Source organism: Ailuropoda melanoleuca, chromosome 1 (assembly GCF_002007445.2).
Source record: "Ailuropoda melanoleuca isolate Jingjing chromosome 1, ASM200744v2, whole genome shotgun sequence".
NCBI classification, from domain to species: Eukaryota; Metazoa; Chordata; class Mammalia; order Carnivora; family Ursidae; genus Ailuropoda; species Ailuropoda melanoleuca.
The window spans coordinates 166,216,675-166,233,989 of NC_048218.1; the positions used below are offsets into that span (position 1 = coordinate 166,216,675).

The 17,315-nt window shown below is 41.7% G+C and overlaps 1 protein-coding gene across 2 annotated transcripts in view; it reads right to left on the reverse strand.

Annotated features, from left to right (window-relative positions):
• Positions 1-6,587: 6,587 nt before the first annotated feature.
• Positions 6,588-17,315, reverse strand: part of CPVL (carboxypeptidase vitellogenic like) — a 124,146-nt gene continuing 113,418 nt past the window's right edge. For both annotated transcript variants that reach the window (XM_002912852.4, XM_011223398.3), the window contains exon 13: positions 6,588-6,723. In XM_002912852.4, coding sequence (XP_002912898.1) covers positions 6,619-6,723 — 105 coding nt within the window. In that variant the 3' untranslated portion in view covers positions 6,588-6,618. The remainder of the gene's footprint in view (positions 6,724-17,315) is intronic.

The window sequence follows — 17,315 nt, forward strand, 5'->3', positions numbered from 1 at the left end:
CAGCAGTAAGAGAGGGCGGTCTTGTCATTCACCTGGAGAAAGGAAGAGGACATTGGACTTTCCAAAAGAAATCGGGGCTCGGGTCAAGCAGTTTGTTGCAGGATCTGTCCTTGGTGCCTGGCCTTTATCTCTCCTGGTTTTGGTGGCAAGAGAAAGGACAGTTGAAGAACGGCACATAAATAAATAATTAAATGACAGCTTCGGTACTCTTCGAAGAATCATACTTTATGTTTACGTTAGTTCCTCTTGGGTGGGGCAGATACCGCGTCAAAATATTTCCAAGGATTTCGTTTACACAGCTTTCAGAATAAAGCACATTTTTTAATTTTAATTTTTTAAAGATTTTATTTATTTATTTGAGACAGAGTGAGGGAACAGAAGCAGGGGGAGCAGCAGAGGGAGAGGAAGAAGCAGAGTCCTGAGCAGTCTTATTAAGCGTCTGATATCTTCGCCACCCAGAACAGGTCCTGAGCAGGGGACCTGCCCGCCCCTGACCGTGGGGGCTCGATCCCAGGACCCTGGGATCATGACCTGAGCCAAAGGCAGACACTTAACCGACTGAGCCACCCAGGTCCCCTAAAGCTCATTTTTAATGAGGATACACACTTCCTGACCCCAAATGGGTCACTGACACTTACCCTGCCCAGATCATCAGTTGAGAAAGCAGTTGGGGATCCGGAAGCTGTATGTCTCTTCCGTGCAGAGAGGTTGGAGTTGAAGGAGAGACCCCCGGGTTTGAATCTGGACTGGCCTGTCAATGGCTGTGGAAACTCAGCGCATCTCTTCGTACCGATGAGGTGCATGACCTCATCTATGGATGGGAAAACATTTCCCTGGTGATGTCTTGGTGAACATCTGGTGCATTTTAGGGGCTTAGAAAGGATAGCTGTGATTATTACCTCTGATTTCACAGAATTAGGTATGTACAGCTCAAACAGACCCCTGTTCTGCCATGTGGAAACAACTTCTCAGGGGTCAAGGCTGGGCGCTGCAGACCTACCCCATGGGCCTCCCAAGAGATAAGCCCATTGCAACAGAAGTGCTTTTCTACGTCCTGACCATTGCAACCCAAAGGTCAAATGAACTCATTCCCCGCTCCCCGCCGAAGCACAAGGCAGCAACAGCATTCAGCGAGCCTCCCTTGCCCCGCAGCCCTGCTTTCTGCACAACGCGGGTGGGGAGAGCAGTGGCTGACTTTGTTCCTAATTCCAGGTTCTGCAGAATTCCGGCTTTCTCTGGTCTCAGCCAACATGTGGCCAGTCTCCCTCTTTTACCTCCTCCAACCCCTCCTTTTCACGAATTTCTGGCACCTTCATCACTCCACCGTCAGGCTGCCCAGGAAACCTGAACACTCCTGGGATTTTGCTGAGCAGATTGAGTCTATTGGGACCTATCTCAGGGCTCTGCCTCCACAGCAAAATGACCAAAGGGCAGTTCTTTCACTGAGATCTTGGGACCACTTTTATATATAGGTTATGTTACATAAATATATATACACGCACACACACAGTATATGTATGTATATGTATTTATACACATACACACACGTACTATGTTATATATGTGTATATAAAATGTGTGTGTATATATTTATGTAACATATAAGCAGAAAATTGTATAAAAATCCTAAGTCTTCCTCACACCCACCACCAACACCCAGTCCTTCTCCCTCACTGTTATTAGTTTCTTATTTATCTTTCCAGAAGCACTTACCCTTTACAAAACTTCTATTTCTTTCCCTCCCTTCCTCTTTCTCTTATTTGTTTATTTAATTTCCCTTCCTTTCTTATAAATGAAAGCATGCTGTATGGTTACACGCTGTACTTTTTTTTTTTTTTAAAGATTTATTTATTTATTTTTAGAGCGTGACTCCCTGCTGGGTCTGGAGCTTGCCCGGGGGTGGGGTGGGGTGGGGGGCTCTATCTCAGGATCACTACATGAGGTCACCATCTGAGTCAAACCAAGAGCTGGTCACTTAACTGACTGCACCCCCCAGGCACCCCACATGCCTTGCTTTTTTAACTTAACCAAACCAGTACATAGTTTAAGGCCACTGTCAAATGTGGACCTGTTCTGTCCTCTTCAAATGGTGCTCTTCAAATCTTTATGTATCACCCCATTATTTATTTATTTATTTATTTTAAAGATTTCATTTAGAGAGAGAGAGACAGCCAGCGAGAGAGGAAACACAAGCAGGGGGAGTGGGAGAGGAAGAAGCAGGCTCCCAGTAGTGCAGAGGAGCCTGATGCAGGGCTCGATCCCAGGACCCTGGGATCACACCCTGAGCCAAAGGCAGACGCTTAATAAGACTGAGCCACCCAGGCGCCCCTCACCCCATCACTTAAAAACTTCTGGAGGCATGCCAAAAAATATAATTATTCGTTCATTTATGGAGTATAATCACACCACTACTGTGCTAATAACTTTTACATTATAAAATAGTAATCAAAATAGAAATTTTAAAATGATAAAGATGAAATTTTACATACTTGATTTTTAAAAACTGATTTTTTGTAGTACAAAGTAGTTTTGCTTTCTAAAGTATTGCTGTTAATATTTTTAACAGAATCAATGTGTTGCATATGCTTTGTCATATTTGAAACATCTTGGGTCACCTTTTGTGATATAGCAATTCAAAGTCTGGTTATATGTTCACTTTGCTTTGACACTTGGTTTCAGAGTCCATCAGAGCTGAAGAAGACACTTCACAGACAGAGATATATAGATCCAAATGGAAGAAATACCTCATTCGATGAGCTTTATTAAGTCCCTAAACTCATTTTTCAATCCTATCTTTTTGTGCAAAGACGTTTGTTGAAATTTTCCTTGATTTAAAGTTTGTTTTTCTGGGGCGCCTGGGTGGCTCAGTTGTTAAGTGTCTGCCTTCGGCTCAGGGCACGATCCCGGAGTCCTGGGATCGAGCCCCACATCAGGCTCCTCCGCTGGGAACCTGCTTCTTCCTCTCCCACTCCCCCTGCTTGTATTCCCTCTCTTGCTGGCTGTCTCTCTGTCAAATAAATAAATAAATAAATAAATAAATAAATAAATAAAATCTTTAAAAAAAATAAATAACGTTTGTTTTTCTTTGCCATGTGCAAAAGTACATGGAAACATTTCCAAACACCCGTTTTTAAAATGTTCTTGCCATAGGTTGAATTTCTTTTGAAAGGAAATGACTGTTTCACTAATTGTCAAAGTGCCACTTCAACCTTGAAAGGACAGATTGTGGGTTTGTTCTTTGTGTGTGTATGTATGTATGTATTTTTGTGTGTGTTTACTTTTAAAAAAATGTGCTGGATGACATACTAACGACAGTCACTTGCCATGACAGAAAATGACAGCTCTTCTGCAACACTTACCCTTTGGTCAAAGAAAGAATGAATGACTGGTTCCCAGGTTCTACAGCTCCTTTAAATACACTGCCATGAGGTGACCAGTGTGGTACCAGAGGCCGACTTGGCCATTCCCCACTGCATGGCAAAGCGCTATAAAGATCCTACTACTTGGAGGCTTTGTTTTTATGAAATTAATCCCATTGATATTATCCTGTAAGCATGGAAGTTGCAATTGGTAATAGGCTAGACCCAGAACCATGAGAAGGTCCCTCCCCTCGCCTTCCTACATCTCCTTCTCTATGTGTAAGTTGCTACGGCAATGGCAGCCATGTGAGACATCAGACTGTCTCATGTTTGGATCTAGAGGGGGCATCTTAATGGATTTTCCTGAGTGTCGCATGAGTGGGAAGGTGTGTACCCCACACGAAGGTTCTCTACACAAAGGACTCTCTCCAAGTAAATTAAAAAACTTGTTTTCCTTTGGTCTCTGAACTATCCTTTCTTCCCTTTTAAAGTAAAACACCTCCAGATGTAGTCTCCATAGGAGTGTACCCTCCGGGGAGTCGGCTAGGGTTGCTCTGGGAAGACCTGGCAGGTTGGCCCCCAGTACTTCCCACTGTCCTATGCCTGGGGCAGCAAGATGATAAACATGACAGCATCTACAACTTGTTTATTGAGCTATTATTTTGTGTGGGTCCCCACTCTTAAGTGTTCCGTAAATACAGTCGATTCTCTCTGTTTACTCTAGTTCTCTTCTATAACATCTCTCCAAATACTGAATTAATGAATTCTGAACCATTGCTCCTGAGGGAAATACAGGATGTGGTTCCTACTAGCCTCTGGTCACAACATTTTTGTCAACCGGTTAGTACATAACCTTGTTTTATGTATGTTTCTGTTTAAGGATTTTATTTGAGAGAGAGAGAGAGAGATAGCATGAGTGAGGGGAGAGGCAGAGGGGGAGGGAGAGAGAGAGAGAGAATCCCTATCAGACTCCTCACTGAGTATGGCGCCCGACACTGGGCTCGATCTCACAACCCTGAGATCATGACTTGAGCCGAAACCAAGAATCATACACTTCACTGACTGAGCCACTCAGGCGCCCCTATGTGTGTTTCTGTTTAAAGAAACCTTATAAAATATATATATTGTTGCTTTATTAATATTGAATTCGTGGCCAACAGCACTATACCTTGTGCTTCAATGAAGACTATTTAACAGATGTACTTTCTCCATAAGGCACGTCTTAGCCCTCTTGCGCTGAGGAATTCCAGACAGTATTTCAGCACTGTGCTTAGGAGCCCTTTTAAATACCAAAAGCACCAACAAAAAGCACAAAAATGCAGAAAAAACGTGGCACTAAATAGACAATAAAAGAACAGTTGTTTGACCGCAGCTGAGGACCTGCACGATGGGCAACTCACGCTTTTCATCACTCTGCACGTGTTTGAGAATGACCACACAGGTGAGCAAAGATTGATTTTGGGGCTACAAATAAATTTGAGTGAATAGGTGAAACAAATACGGAATCTATGAATAATGAAGATCGACTATAATATCTCATGGTACCCTTGTGAAATTGATTTTAGTACAATGATACATGAACTGAAAGGAAACTTGGGAGTCTCTTCTGGCCGTCTTCTTTGAGATTTGGGAAGCTAGGACAGTGAAGTGACTTACCCCAAAAAGTCCAGGGCATACCCATGGCACTAAACTCCTGCTCTCCCAGCCACAGTTGGTGCCCTTCCCACTGCATATTTTCGGGACCAAATGCAACAATTTAAATGGCAGGTGGGATTACATACAAAACTCTTTGCACACTCCCTCTAGCTTATTCTCTGCAATAATTAAAATCTGTTTGTGATCAGAATGTTTGATTTGATGTCTGGTAGTATAGGGGTACAGTGAAAGATATCTATTAAAAAAAAACAACAACAAAGGGAGATCAGAAACCTGAATGAAATCAGGCACAAAATGAGAAGTTAAAAGAACCCAAAATATTTGCAGCAAGAACAGGCTTTGACTTTTCAAATTTAGTTCTCCAGTGAGCCAATTCATAAATGGGTAATGTGAGAGAGAAATGATGTTGAAAAAGCCAAACGTGCTGGGGAATTTCAGAGATGAGAGCACATGTCGCATAAACAGGAGAGATGTGCCAAGATGTGATATTTTAGTTGGAAAATTACTAATGTATGCATATTTATAAATGTAGGTATTTTGATGCCAGATTATCTCAAATTTTTTGGATATTCCAACAATTATACAAAATGAGTTTGTTCTTTACTTGGCTTAAAGAAGTACGGAATTTAAAACCCAAATTTAAAATGGCTCATAACTAATGCAGCCTGCAGGCTGTTTGATAAATGTGTACACTTGAAATGAGCCAACACACTGAAAAACCAAAAAGCAAAAAAACAAAGAAAGAGAAGACAAAGATGCAGTGTGTTCTTTGAATAAGAACCTCCGTGTATCACCAACTGGTACATTATTACTTTTATATAGAAGATTTCTGTTTCAAAGAATTCCAAGCTACCTTTCTTGCTAAGACTTTCCATGGTCCAAACTCTTGCCCACCACTACTATGACTGCACCCATCCCTTTGGAGTGGCAATTCGATGCTCTTACCCAATGTACTTACCACACACTTTCATGAGCATACTATGACACACTCTTCTGTTATTTACAGAACAAGACGCTGTTACAACTTTATTCACTTCTTGCACTTCGCACATACTCTTCCAAGGAATTAAAAATTCCTACTCAATGGGGCGCCTGGGTGGCACAGCGGTTGGGCGTCTGCCTTCGGCTCAGGGCGTGATCCCGGCGTTGTGGGATCGAGCCCCACATCAGGCTCTTCCGCTGTAAGCCTGCTTCTTCCTCTCCCACTCCCCGCTTCTGTTCCCTCTCTCGCTGGCTGTCTCTATCTCTGTCAAATAAATAAAATCTTAAAAAAAAAATTAAAAAAAAAAATTCCTACTCAAGGCCTCCACTTCCCACGTATCTGCTTCCATCTGAAACACGGTCTCAGAATCCATTCTTGCCATCCGTTAAGAGGTCCTTCTTACTCACGAGTAGCATTTTCTGCAAGTTAATTTTGTAATGAAGGATCTCTCCCCCAACACAGAACCTTCCTTGTTTCAAGGATAATTTTTATTGATGAGAAACATTTTAAAGATATAAAAAGATGATTTGATTATTTATATGACAGTTTCCATTTTGATAATTTTCTTCTCCAAGATTAAAACCCCCCGATGTTCTTTCTTTTAGGAAAGCAGCTTATCCATCAATAAGGATCCCATCCTCTCTCAAAAATGAATCGATTGATCATGTCAAAAGATCTCAGAGGCTGGTCATAGGGTAAAATGTGTCCTCCACCTCGAACAATTACCTTCGAGAAGAAAAAGAAAAGTTAGAATTTAGAGAAATGGAAGTTCTCCATGAATGGACAGTTTTAGTTCAGACTGAAGCATTCTTAAATCTTCCATCAAATACACAACATATTCTATCAATCCATGCCTTTTGATATGCGGATTGTCTAAGTTTTGATAGCTTTAATAATAGATACTTTAAGGTAGGAAAAGTTTACAGTTGTGTGATTATTTAATTTAACACAAAGTTGTGTTCATCTTTCACATGTATGGAACTTGAAAATTGTCTCTTTCCTCTTGGGAGTGAGCTGTCCGCCACTCCATGTTGTCTGTTACTCTTCCCTGGTGAGGCCCCTGAGGTGTGAAGACCTACCCTGGGGCCAGCTCTGCCCCCAAAATGGGTGGAGGCATCTACCCACCTCCCCCCTTCAGCCCACTGAGCCACGTGGCCCTCACACTGAGCTCTACCTGCCGTCTTAGTCTTGGCTATAAATACAGGGGATATTTTGATTCTCCAAAAAATTAAAACGACAAACATGAGAAGTCCTTGACACCTGAAATTTTAAAGGCCAGTTTTTTGAGAAGCACAGAATTCGAACATTCTTTTTTCCCCAACATTTTATTATGAAAAATATTCATAGAGCAAATCTGAAAGAATTTCATAGACTTACCACTTAGATTCTCTCATTAACACTGACTTTACTCATTTTCTCACACTATCCATCTTATCTTTTTGACACGTTTCAAAGTCAAATATGGATACCAGTCCACTTCCCCCAGATTTTATGTAAAATTAACACACAATGAAAAGCACTTGTGTTAAGAGTGGACTCATTGAGTCCAGGGAGCGGTGGATACCTGTGTCACCTAACAAGATATACAGAGCATTCTGAAACACCTACAGTTAAGGTGAGTTCAGACCCTTGTGCTTGGTGCTATACCGGTTTAAAAAAAAAAAAAAAAAGCAGCGTTTGGGATGGGGACTGGTCTCTGTCCTTGGAAAGCCTCTGGTTTCAACAAACATCCCAAGTAGAGGACAAGGAGAGGCCTTCGTGATTCAACACCGAAAGGGAAAGAACCGACACTGAGTGTTGGCAGGCCCCCTGCAGGAGAAAGCAGAGTGGCCTGCCACGTCCTATGGCACATATGGAAAATGGCCAGGAGTTAGTAGTGGATTAAGCGAGTGAACACAGGCAGGAAAGGGATCACATTCAGTAAGTTCTAGCTGCTAGATCACAATCAGCAAGTAAAGGCCACTTTGACAAGGCCTTTCATAGCTTGTTTTACCTGCCTCAATCAGAAGGGAACTGAGACAGAAGAAAAGTACACATATATTTACATAGTGCACTTATTATATTAATAATCCACCCCCAACACCCAGCATCTTACAACCTTGCTATGCAGTAAGTGGGATAGACATGATTAAAGAATTTTGCTTTGCAGCTCACAGCTACACAAGTTGTGCACTGCACAACTAACTGCAGAGAGCACCATTCATACCAACCTCGGTGACTGAGTGATATGGAGCTATTAGGAGGCTTGTTCAAGTCACACAATTGTAACTGAGAGAATGAGCTGGGACCTGGCTTTTGATGCACACACCAGTGTTTTTATTCAATTCCTAGTATTTGTATAATAATTCTTTACATTTGAACCAAACTTTACAGCTTAGTCCTAGAACACTTCGCCTAGCTCTCAACAGCCCTCTGAAGCAAGTGAGGGAAGTAGACCACCATTACAGATGTGAGATTGGACTTAACCCTCAAACGCAATTGGAAACACCTGCTGTATGCCACACTCCGTCAATGGCCATTTGTCCCTTGCTGCCATGACAGTGGATCCCATCTACCATTTGCATACAGGCTTGTGTCTGGAAACCCAACATGTCTCACTTTGTCACAGATGGAAAGTAAACGTATGCGTGTCATGAGCCCCTGCATGTGACTCTAGAGGAAAACTTTTGCTGCCCCCACAATCCCAGGCTAGAATTCTCTTCCTGTAGGTTCCCATGCAAATCTCCGGCTTTGGCAGGAATCTGATGAGTGATTCTGTGCAACTTCAGCTCAGCTGAGGACACTTAACGAAGTCATGTTTGTGACAAAACTCAGCTGCTGCCTCAACTGGAAATGAATCTGGCAGCAATGGTCTGGAACAGCGGTAAGCTGAATCCAAGAGCTAACGGTCATCCTGCCTCCCAGACCAGAGCTGCAGCTAATGGGGGGTGACCTAGTGCTTTATGGCCTGGGCCTGGAGTCAGGATGGTAGGAGCACGACTCGAGGCACAGCAAGCTGTGTGACCCTGGGCAATTAACTTACCTGCTTGGAGCCTCAGTTTCCTTCACTGTACAAGAGAGAAAAAAGTATTACCTCTTGGGATAGTTGGGAATTACATGAGCAATTGGTGGAATAATGTCCATGGAACACTCAGCATAGCGTCTGGACTGGAATGGTACTCAATAAATATTAGCCTTTGTCATTATTCTTTCAACAGTTATCCCTATTCAAAATCCAGGATCAAATGCTTCTATCAAACTACCCTAAAACACCGTGTTCCTACCTGAGCATTAAGAAATCTTAGTTTCAGGGAGTTGTTTAAAACAGTGGCTCTCAAACTTGAATGTGCATCAAAATACCTGAGCTTGTTAGAACAGACTGCTGGGCCTTACCCCCAGGCTTTCCAGCACTGAAGGTCTAGGGCAAGGCCTGATAATTTGCATTTCTAAGAATTCCAAGGTGATGCTGATGCTGTTGGTCCGAAGACTACTCTTGGAGAACCAAGGTTTAGAAGAGCCTTTTCCATTCTGTGACAAACCAGGCAATTCTCTATTCTTATCAGGGGAGAAAACGACAGAAATTTGTTTAACACCTCCTCATGGCCTCACCTTCGTATATTTCCTCCTGGTCATCCGCTTTCCTGGTATTTACACACACACACACACACACAAACACACTTCTATGACCATGATAACCAAGCGGTGAAGAAGAGATGATAAGGTTGGGTGTTACAATTCTCGGTAACCTGCATGGGGCCCAGTCCAGTTCTGAGCTGCCACACGTAGTGACCAAATGTCTTCATAAACGGTGTCATTAAGGTTGGAAAGAAAAGCTCATTTGGGAACAAAGTCTTTTTCACACACCACAAAATTCTAAAGTGTGTTTCCTAGCACATTGACAACATTTTACTGATGCTAACCTCAAATAAATTTATGAGTGCTGGAAAAAAAACAAAAAGCCACTCTGTTGTTTTATAGCCAAGCGCTCACCACTCACAAATCAAGGGCACAAACTACTCCGCGGTTTTTAGAGGTGTGTAACAAAATGTGACAGGGCCATGATGCCACATTCAAATGGGACAAGATTCATCCCAAGCCTCCCTGGATAGAAATGGTCTCGTCAGAAACTGTGTATGTTGGGTGTTTCCACAAGAGAGCTGAAATCTCTCAACTCATGTATTCCAGATGTTCCAGGGGGTCACAGATGTGTCATGAATTTTAAAAGGGTTATGCAAACACTTTAAAGCTTCATTCCACTTTATTTTTTAGAAAAGGATACAATCCTCCCTGGAACTGGAAAACAGATCTGGCAGTGAAGGTCTCCCAGTTGTGCCATTAGAGGTGACGAGACAGAAAGGGAAATTCACCCTGGGAGTGTGAGTGTAGGTTTGTCCGGGGAGACTTCGTGGGGGTCTTGGAGGAGCAGATGTCTGGACAGACAGTACTGGGTGGGGTGGGGGCGGGACACACCACACCCACAGGAAGTGCCCTTGCAAAAGCAGTGGAGCGTGAAAGCTACACGGCACATACGACAAGCAACAGCCTGCAGGAGGTTCGCATGTGAAAGGTTGAGGGGAAAGAAAAGGGAGAGTTGAATAGACAAATACTAGTGAGACCATGTGGTGCCCCATATGACATGCTGCTGGGTGTGTGTGTGGGGGTGTGTGCGTGGGTGTTAAAATACACATAACATAAAATTACCATTCTAGCCATTTTTAAATGAACAGCAGCATTTCGTACATTCACGATGTGGTGCAACCATCACCACTATCTAGTTGCAGAATATTTTCATCGCCCCGAAGGGAACCCTATATCCATTAGCAATCTCTTCCCATTCTCCTCTCCCTGCCAGCCCCTGGCAATCACTAGGCTGCTTTCTGTGCCTGTGGAGTTGCCTCTTCTGGACGTATCCAAGAGGATCTCAAGCAGGGCAGTAATACGCTCAGATGTGCATTATAGAAAGATGACTTAATGTGTACCGAGGGGGCTGATTTGGAAGGAAATGATACTGAGGCAGGGAGGCGAATTAGGAGACCAGCCGTTCAGGTGAGAGAGGATGTGGGTGCACGGGAGACATGGGGAGAAGGGGCAGGAGAAGAGAGATGTCAGGGTGGAAGCAATAAAAGCCGTGACTAATCAGCTAAAAAGGTAAAGTGCAAGCATCCCCCATCACACATACACACCCTCCCCATTTCAGGCTTCCGACCCAGGCAGCTCTGCAAGAGGTGGTGCTATTAACTGAGAAAGAAAAAAAGAGGCGGGTTTGGGAGGGGGGCAATATAGGATAGGTTTATAGTTCTTGTTTCTCACTACAGGAGGATGCAGACACAGGGAAAGAATCGTGCTTGTTGTGGTTTCTGATTTACACTAAAGTTATTTTATTATTTTTTTATCTTTTTTCATCTTTATAAAATCTTACCTTTTAGCTGTTGGACACTACCCATGAGTAGAAATAGAATAAATACACACTCAAGTAAAACATATACTAAAAAAACAAAAGGCACTTGAGAATGAGATTTTAAAAATTAGCCAAAGCTTGCTAGCCACCTCCTAAAAATAGAATGGGGCAATCCACTTAAAAAAAATTAACAACAACCCCACCTCCCCCCACCCCCAAGCCAAAGTAGAGATCAAGGGTTAAAGCTTCTCCCAAAGCACTCAGGGAAAACATGAGAGTTACCAGTGTGCAATTCTAGTGCAGCAAAGCATTACTGAACAGGAGGGGGAAAGGAGCTTCCGCTGGCCAAAATGTAGCCATCACAGTGGGACCCATCCCTAGAGATATCAATACATAGCTTTGGTGCTACCTGACAGTTCCCTAAGGGCTTTCTAGATACACCATCTTACCTAACCAGTTGCAACAATATCATAATTTAGGGATTCCACCTTTGACTATGAAGCAACAGCATGTGTCAAACCAACCCCACCCCACAAGAACAGTAAAAACTGAATTAAAAAAAGAACGCTGTTTGGGGGCGCCTGGGTGGCACAGCGGTTAAGCGTCTGCCTTCGGCTCAGGGCGTGATCCCGGCGTTATGGGCGAGCCCCACATCAGGCTCTTCTGCTATGAGCCTGCTTCTTCCTCTCCCATTCCCCCTGCTTGTGTTTCCTCTCTTGCTGGCTGTCTCTATCTCTGTCAAATAAATAAAATCTTAAAAAAAAAAAAAAACACGCTGTTTGAAAGTATCATAAAGCAACCAGGACTTGAGAGGCCAAGACTATGGAGAAAAGAGAATCACAGAGAAGAAGTGAACCGAACATTTTGTGTTGCTTATCTGTTTGAGAAATCCACCAATTTCTAAGTTTGTCTTGCCAAGAAGCCAAGGAAAAAGTGACAGATAAGAGTATGAACAGCTAAGTGGAGCTTAGGGTGCTAGGGAGACCAAAAAATAAAAGCAAATGAAAACCCAAAAGAAACAAAAGATAAAATTTGGAATCTCAGGCTTGTCAAGGAGGCATGGCTCTGGTAAATACCACAGGCTTTCTCTTAGACCCCTGAGAGACAAGTCTTAGAAGTAATGAAAACCAGAAGCAGGTTACCCTCCCCAAACCTGAAATCCAGCCCCAAATCACCACGTCAGCCCCTGACTGGAGCAGGTGATCTGCCCCTACATTAACTGCCTTTCAGGAAAAAAAAAAAAAATCAAAGCCTTTTTGGAGGAAGATAACATCATTTTCATACATTTTGTCCAGCATTCAATAAAATGTAGTAGGCATGGCAAAAGATAAGATCAAATGACTAAAACCAAGGGAAAAAGCAGACAGCAAAAAGAGACCACAGGGATCCAGATATTCAAGTTATCAGGTATAGATTTTAAAATAACTAGGAACAAATTATTCGAGAAGTTGTGGAAAACACAGAAAAGAGGAAAAAAAAGCCATGGGATTACAAAGTATTTACCTATGTTTAATTGGAGTCCTAGAATAAGAAGAGAAGGAAGGTACTGTGCAAAAGACATAGTGAAATATAGAGATCATGAGTAAAAAACTCCCCCAGATCAACAGAAGTCATCAAGCCACAGCTTTGAGAAGCTCTATGGACCTAAATAGGAAAAACCCAGAGGAAACTAACCACATCTGGGCACATAACAGTATACTGCTAACACCACAGACAGAAAGAATATCTTAAAGGTTGTCGGAAAAAGAAACTGCACTTTAAATAATTTTAAAAAGCAAGAAAGCTGACTAGTTAACAGAAACAATGGAAGCTAGAAGACAGTGGAATTGTATCTCTCTTTTTTTTTTAAGATTTTACTTATTCATTTATTAGAAAGAGAGCAGAGGGAGGGGCATAGGGAGAGAATCTCAAGCAGACTCATGCTGAGTGCAGAGCCCAACATGACACTTGATCTCACGACCCAGAGATCATGACCTGAGCCGAAACCAAGAGTTGGATGCTGAAATGACTGAGTCACCCAGGCATCCCTGTATCCTGAGTTCTAAAAGAAAGTAGCTGCCACCTAGGATTCCCATGTAAATGACTCCATAAAGATATTTTCAAGGGAACAAAAAACTGGAAAAAGTTATTTCCAACAGATCTGTAAAGACACATTTGAAGATTGTTCTTCAGACAGAAGGATAATCATCCCTATGGATACATGAAAATATGGAGGAGAATGAAGAGCAACCGAGAATTTACATGTGCAGATAAAAAGAAATGAATGTCAAGAATAATAATAATGTCTTATGGAGTATGAACCACGTAGAAGTTTTAAAAAAAAAAAAGACAGCAGTTGCACAAAAGGTGGCATAAATTGAGTTAAGATATTGTCAGATACTTGCACATCCGCAAAATGATAAATGCACTAATTTAAAGTCAACTTTTTAAAGTCAGTATGTGTGCTGTAATTTCTAAAAGGATAGATAATACCCTGATGTTTATAGCAGCATTATTTACAATAGCCAAACTATGGAAGCAGTTTGTGTCCATCGAGAGATGAATGGATAAAAGAGATGTGGTATATATACAATGGAATATTACTCAGCCATCAAAAAGAATGGACTCTTGCCATTTGCAACAGCATGGATGGATCTAGAGAGTATAATGTTAAGTGAAATAGGCCAGTCAGAGAAAGACAAATACCACATGATTTCACTCATATGTGGAATTTAGGAAATAAAACAAATGAATAAAGGGAGAGACGAACCAAGAAAGAGACTCTTAACTATAGAGAACAAACTGGTGGTTGCCTGAGGGGAGGTGGGTGGCGGTGTGGGTGAAACAGGTGATAGGGATTAAGAGCACACTTACCGTGATGAGCACTGAGTACTATATAGAATTGTTGAATCACTATTTTGCACACCTGAAACTAATATAACCCTGTATGTTAACTATACTAGAATTAAAATTCATAAAGAATGAAATTAAAGGATAGATAATAAAACAATGTATCATCAACAAACTCATAGTGGTTTTAAGAAAAAGCATTATGTCTCCAAAAGAAAAGACAAAATAGAAGGATGAGAATAAATGGCACAAACATTTCTCTGCAACATGAAAAACAGACTTCTGACAATCAGGGAACTTTGAAATTAGAAGAAATCTAGGGATCAAGTAATATACCCTGTCTTTTTAGAAAGGTACAATACAAAAATGAATGCCGGAGGTGAAGACCCTTCAATCAATTCTCTTAACTTCATCTCACCAAATCAGCTAGATGTTTCAGTGTGCTATAAATGTCTCTGATTAAAAAAAAAAAAAAAGAAAAGAAAAAAGTCATGGAAATTTTCTTTAAAGTAATTCCAAGAATCTCTGTGTTAATTTCAGCAAGGTTGGTATGAATGACTAAACTTAGAGCCTTCTCTTCCCTTGATCAGTGATTTGGCATGGTGGTCAAGAACGTGAACTCAGGATTCAGAGCTGGGTTTGAGTCCAGCTCTGTAACTTCGGCAAAGGGACTTAATTGACTCTATTCTCTTATCTGAAGGTAAGAATTAGGGTGACCAGTTGTCCCAGTTTGCCCAGGGCTGAGGGATTCCTGGGAACACTGGATTTTCAGTGCTAACCTGAAAAAGTGCCAGGCAATCTAGGATGGTTTGTCCCTCTAAGAATATTTAACTTTCTGTAGGGATTCAAAGAAATAATGCACATTAACCATTGCACAGCACTCAGTTCACAAATACATAATAAGCTTGCACCACGTGCCATATAGACATATACTAAGCACTCTAGCAATAGTCATCATACTGTTATTTCACTTTTTATTGTCAAAGGAATATTTTTGCCCTTTAAGAGTGAGAAAGATCAGAAGCTACAATACTAATAAATATAATATAAAAGATGGTACTATACTTTTTCAGAAGGAAGAATTATATTGTTGAGGAGGGAGACTATTTCTCTTCCAGGCTTTTTTTATTTCCATGCTATGAATTCTTCCTTCGCATGGGAAAGGTCCCAATTAAAGTAAGAAAGCAGATTGAATATGAGCTCAAACTTCTGTCAATATGCTTGACTTAACTGTCTAGAGTGAATTTTATCCCTTAAACCTGCCAACACCATGATCCATCCCATTCTTTCCCTCCACCCCCTTTTACCACTTGCAATGCCAAACACCCTCGTCTCCCCACACAGAAATGTCAAGCAAGCAAGACCTTACTTGTCTTAGCAGAATGGCAAAAAGCTGTTCTGTCTTTTTCACCCTTTTAAGAACCCACTTTGCAACACGGGATTTGATGCAGTTAAAAAATAATCAAAAGTTTACTTCCCCATGTCCAGTTTTATATTTGAAATCCACAAGAGGATAAAAAGCAAAATCCAGTTCATTAATTACTCTTACTCAATATCTAGCTTTAGGAGCTACATCTGTAGTTTTCTTTGGGAGGAGAGGGCAGGGGTTACAGCAGCAAATGCTCTCTGCTGGGAATGTTTCGAGGACCGAGAGCCCGGCTCATTGTCCTCCAGGTAACAGGGAGACAAGAGCCGGCCAACCAGCTCAAGTTTCACCTCCTGCAAGCAGCAGCGGGGGACGGTTCTAGCATTGTGTGCTAGAGCTCTGGCACTGGCTCTGGACAGCTGATTGTGCACATTGCTGCCCAATTCCACATTCAGTGGTGTCACATGTTGGTAGCCTGCAATCAGCCACGGTGGGAATATTTACACCACGGAAATTGGCAAACACTATAGATCAGTGTCTCCCCTCCCTCCCAAGCCAGTTTACCTTCCCACCCCTAGTTCTCTGACATTTTGTCTCTCACGTGGAAAGATGAAACATTAAAGCATTCTTTCTCTCTCCCAAAATAAAGTAAAGAAACATCTATTCAGATCAGTAAATTGTAACGTCCAAAACTTCTCTGAAATCTTGGCTCAGGAAATCAGATGGGCCAGGTTTCAAATATTTGCAGAAAGATGAGAAGGTCCTGCTGCCCGCTTCCATTCCTGCCTACCCCACAGAATTCTAGTATAATTGGCAGTAATGGTTTCAAGACCACACCACTGCATTCATGGATAATCTGTTTGTATCGGAGCCCCTGTGACACTCCAAAGCTTGTCTGTGTGGGACAACTATTAACCAGAGAAGGTATCTGGATTCAACTGTGTTTCTGACCCACAGCCTAAGGGGACCCCAGACCTGAAAATGTCCCCCGGTTCCAGGAATTGAGGACACAGGACATGCCAATGGGCACAACATTTTCATGATGCCACTGGTTTTCACTACCAAGCCAAAGACTGTCCGGGGCAAAAATAGTACCCTTGGTCTAGTTGACAATGGGGCAGTATCTTAACACAACTTTATTTTGTTCCTTCACACTGCCCCTTTCTCTGCCCCACTCTACCCTCCACCGTGTTTATTTTGGGGTTCTGTTTAACATTTCCACAACCATTTTGTGAATCTGGTTATAGTTCAAATTAAAACAACAAAATGTTACTGTTTAAAAAGCAAACCCCAATTCCCTCTTTGTTCCTCAAATATCATTAATTTTTAAAACCTATTCTCCATGTGTGGATAGTACTTTAAATGTTAGTCTTCTTAGTATTTATTCACTTCCCATAATGAAATGGTTCTCTGTTAAATTTCAATAGATTATTAAAAACCACTCAACAGCTAAGAGAAAATTATGCATCATTGCCTAGCTGTTATACCTCAGTAAATAGATTTGCTATCCAATTTATATTTTAAATAACACAATAAATTAGCTCCCCGAGTATTAACTAAGTGCATATTTGGGTAGCTTAATTTAGAAGCATTCTTTTTATGCTAATCAGCCCTCTCTAATGAAATAGAACCACATGAACTAAGAGGACTCTTGGCAAATAATCAGAGTAAAATTGGGAGTTGCCATTGTTTATTATTTCCTTTGTTTTCAGGAAGCAAGCTGTGTGGTTTTGTTTTTTTTTTTAA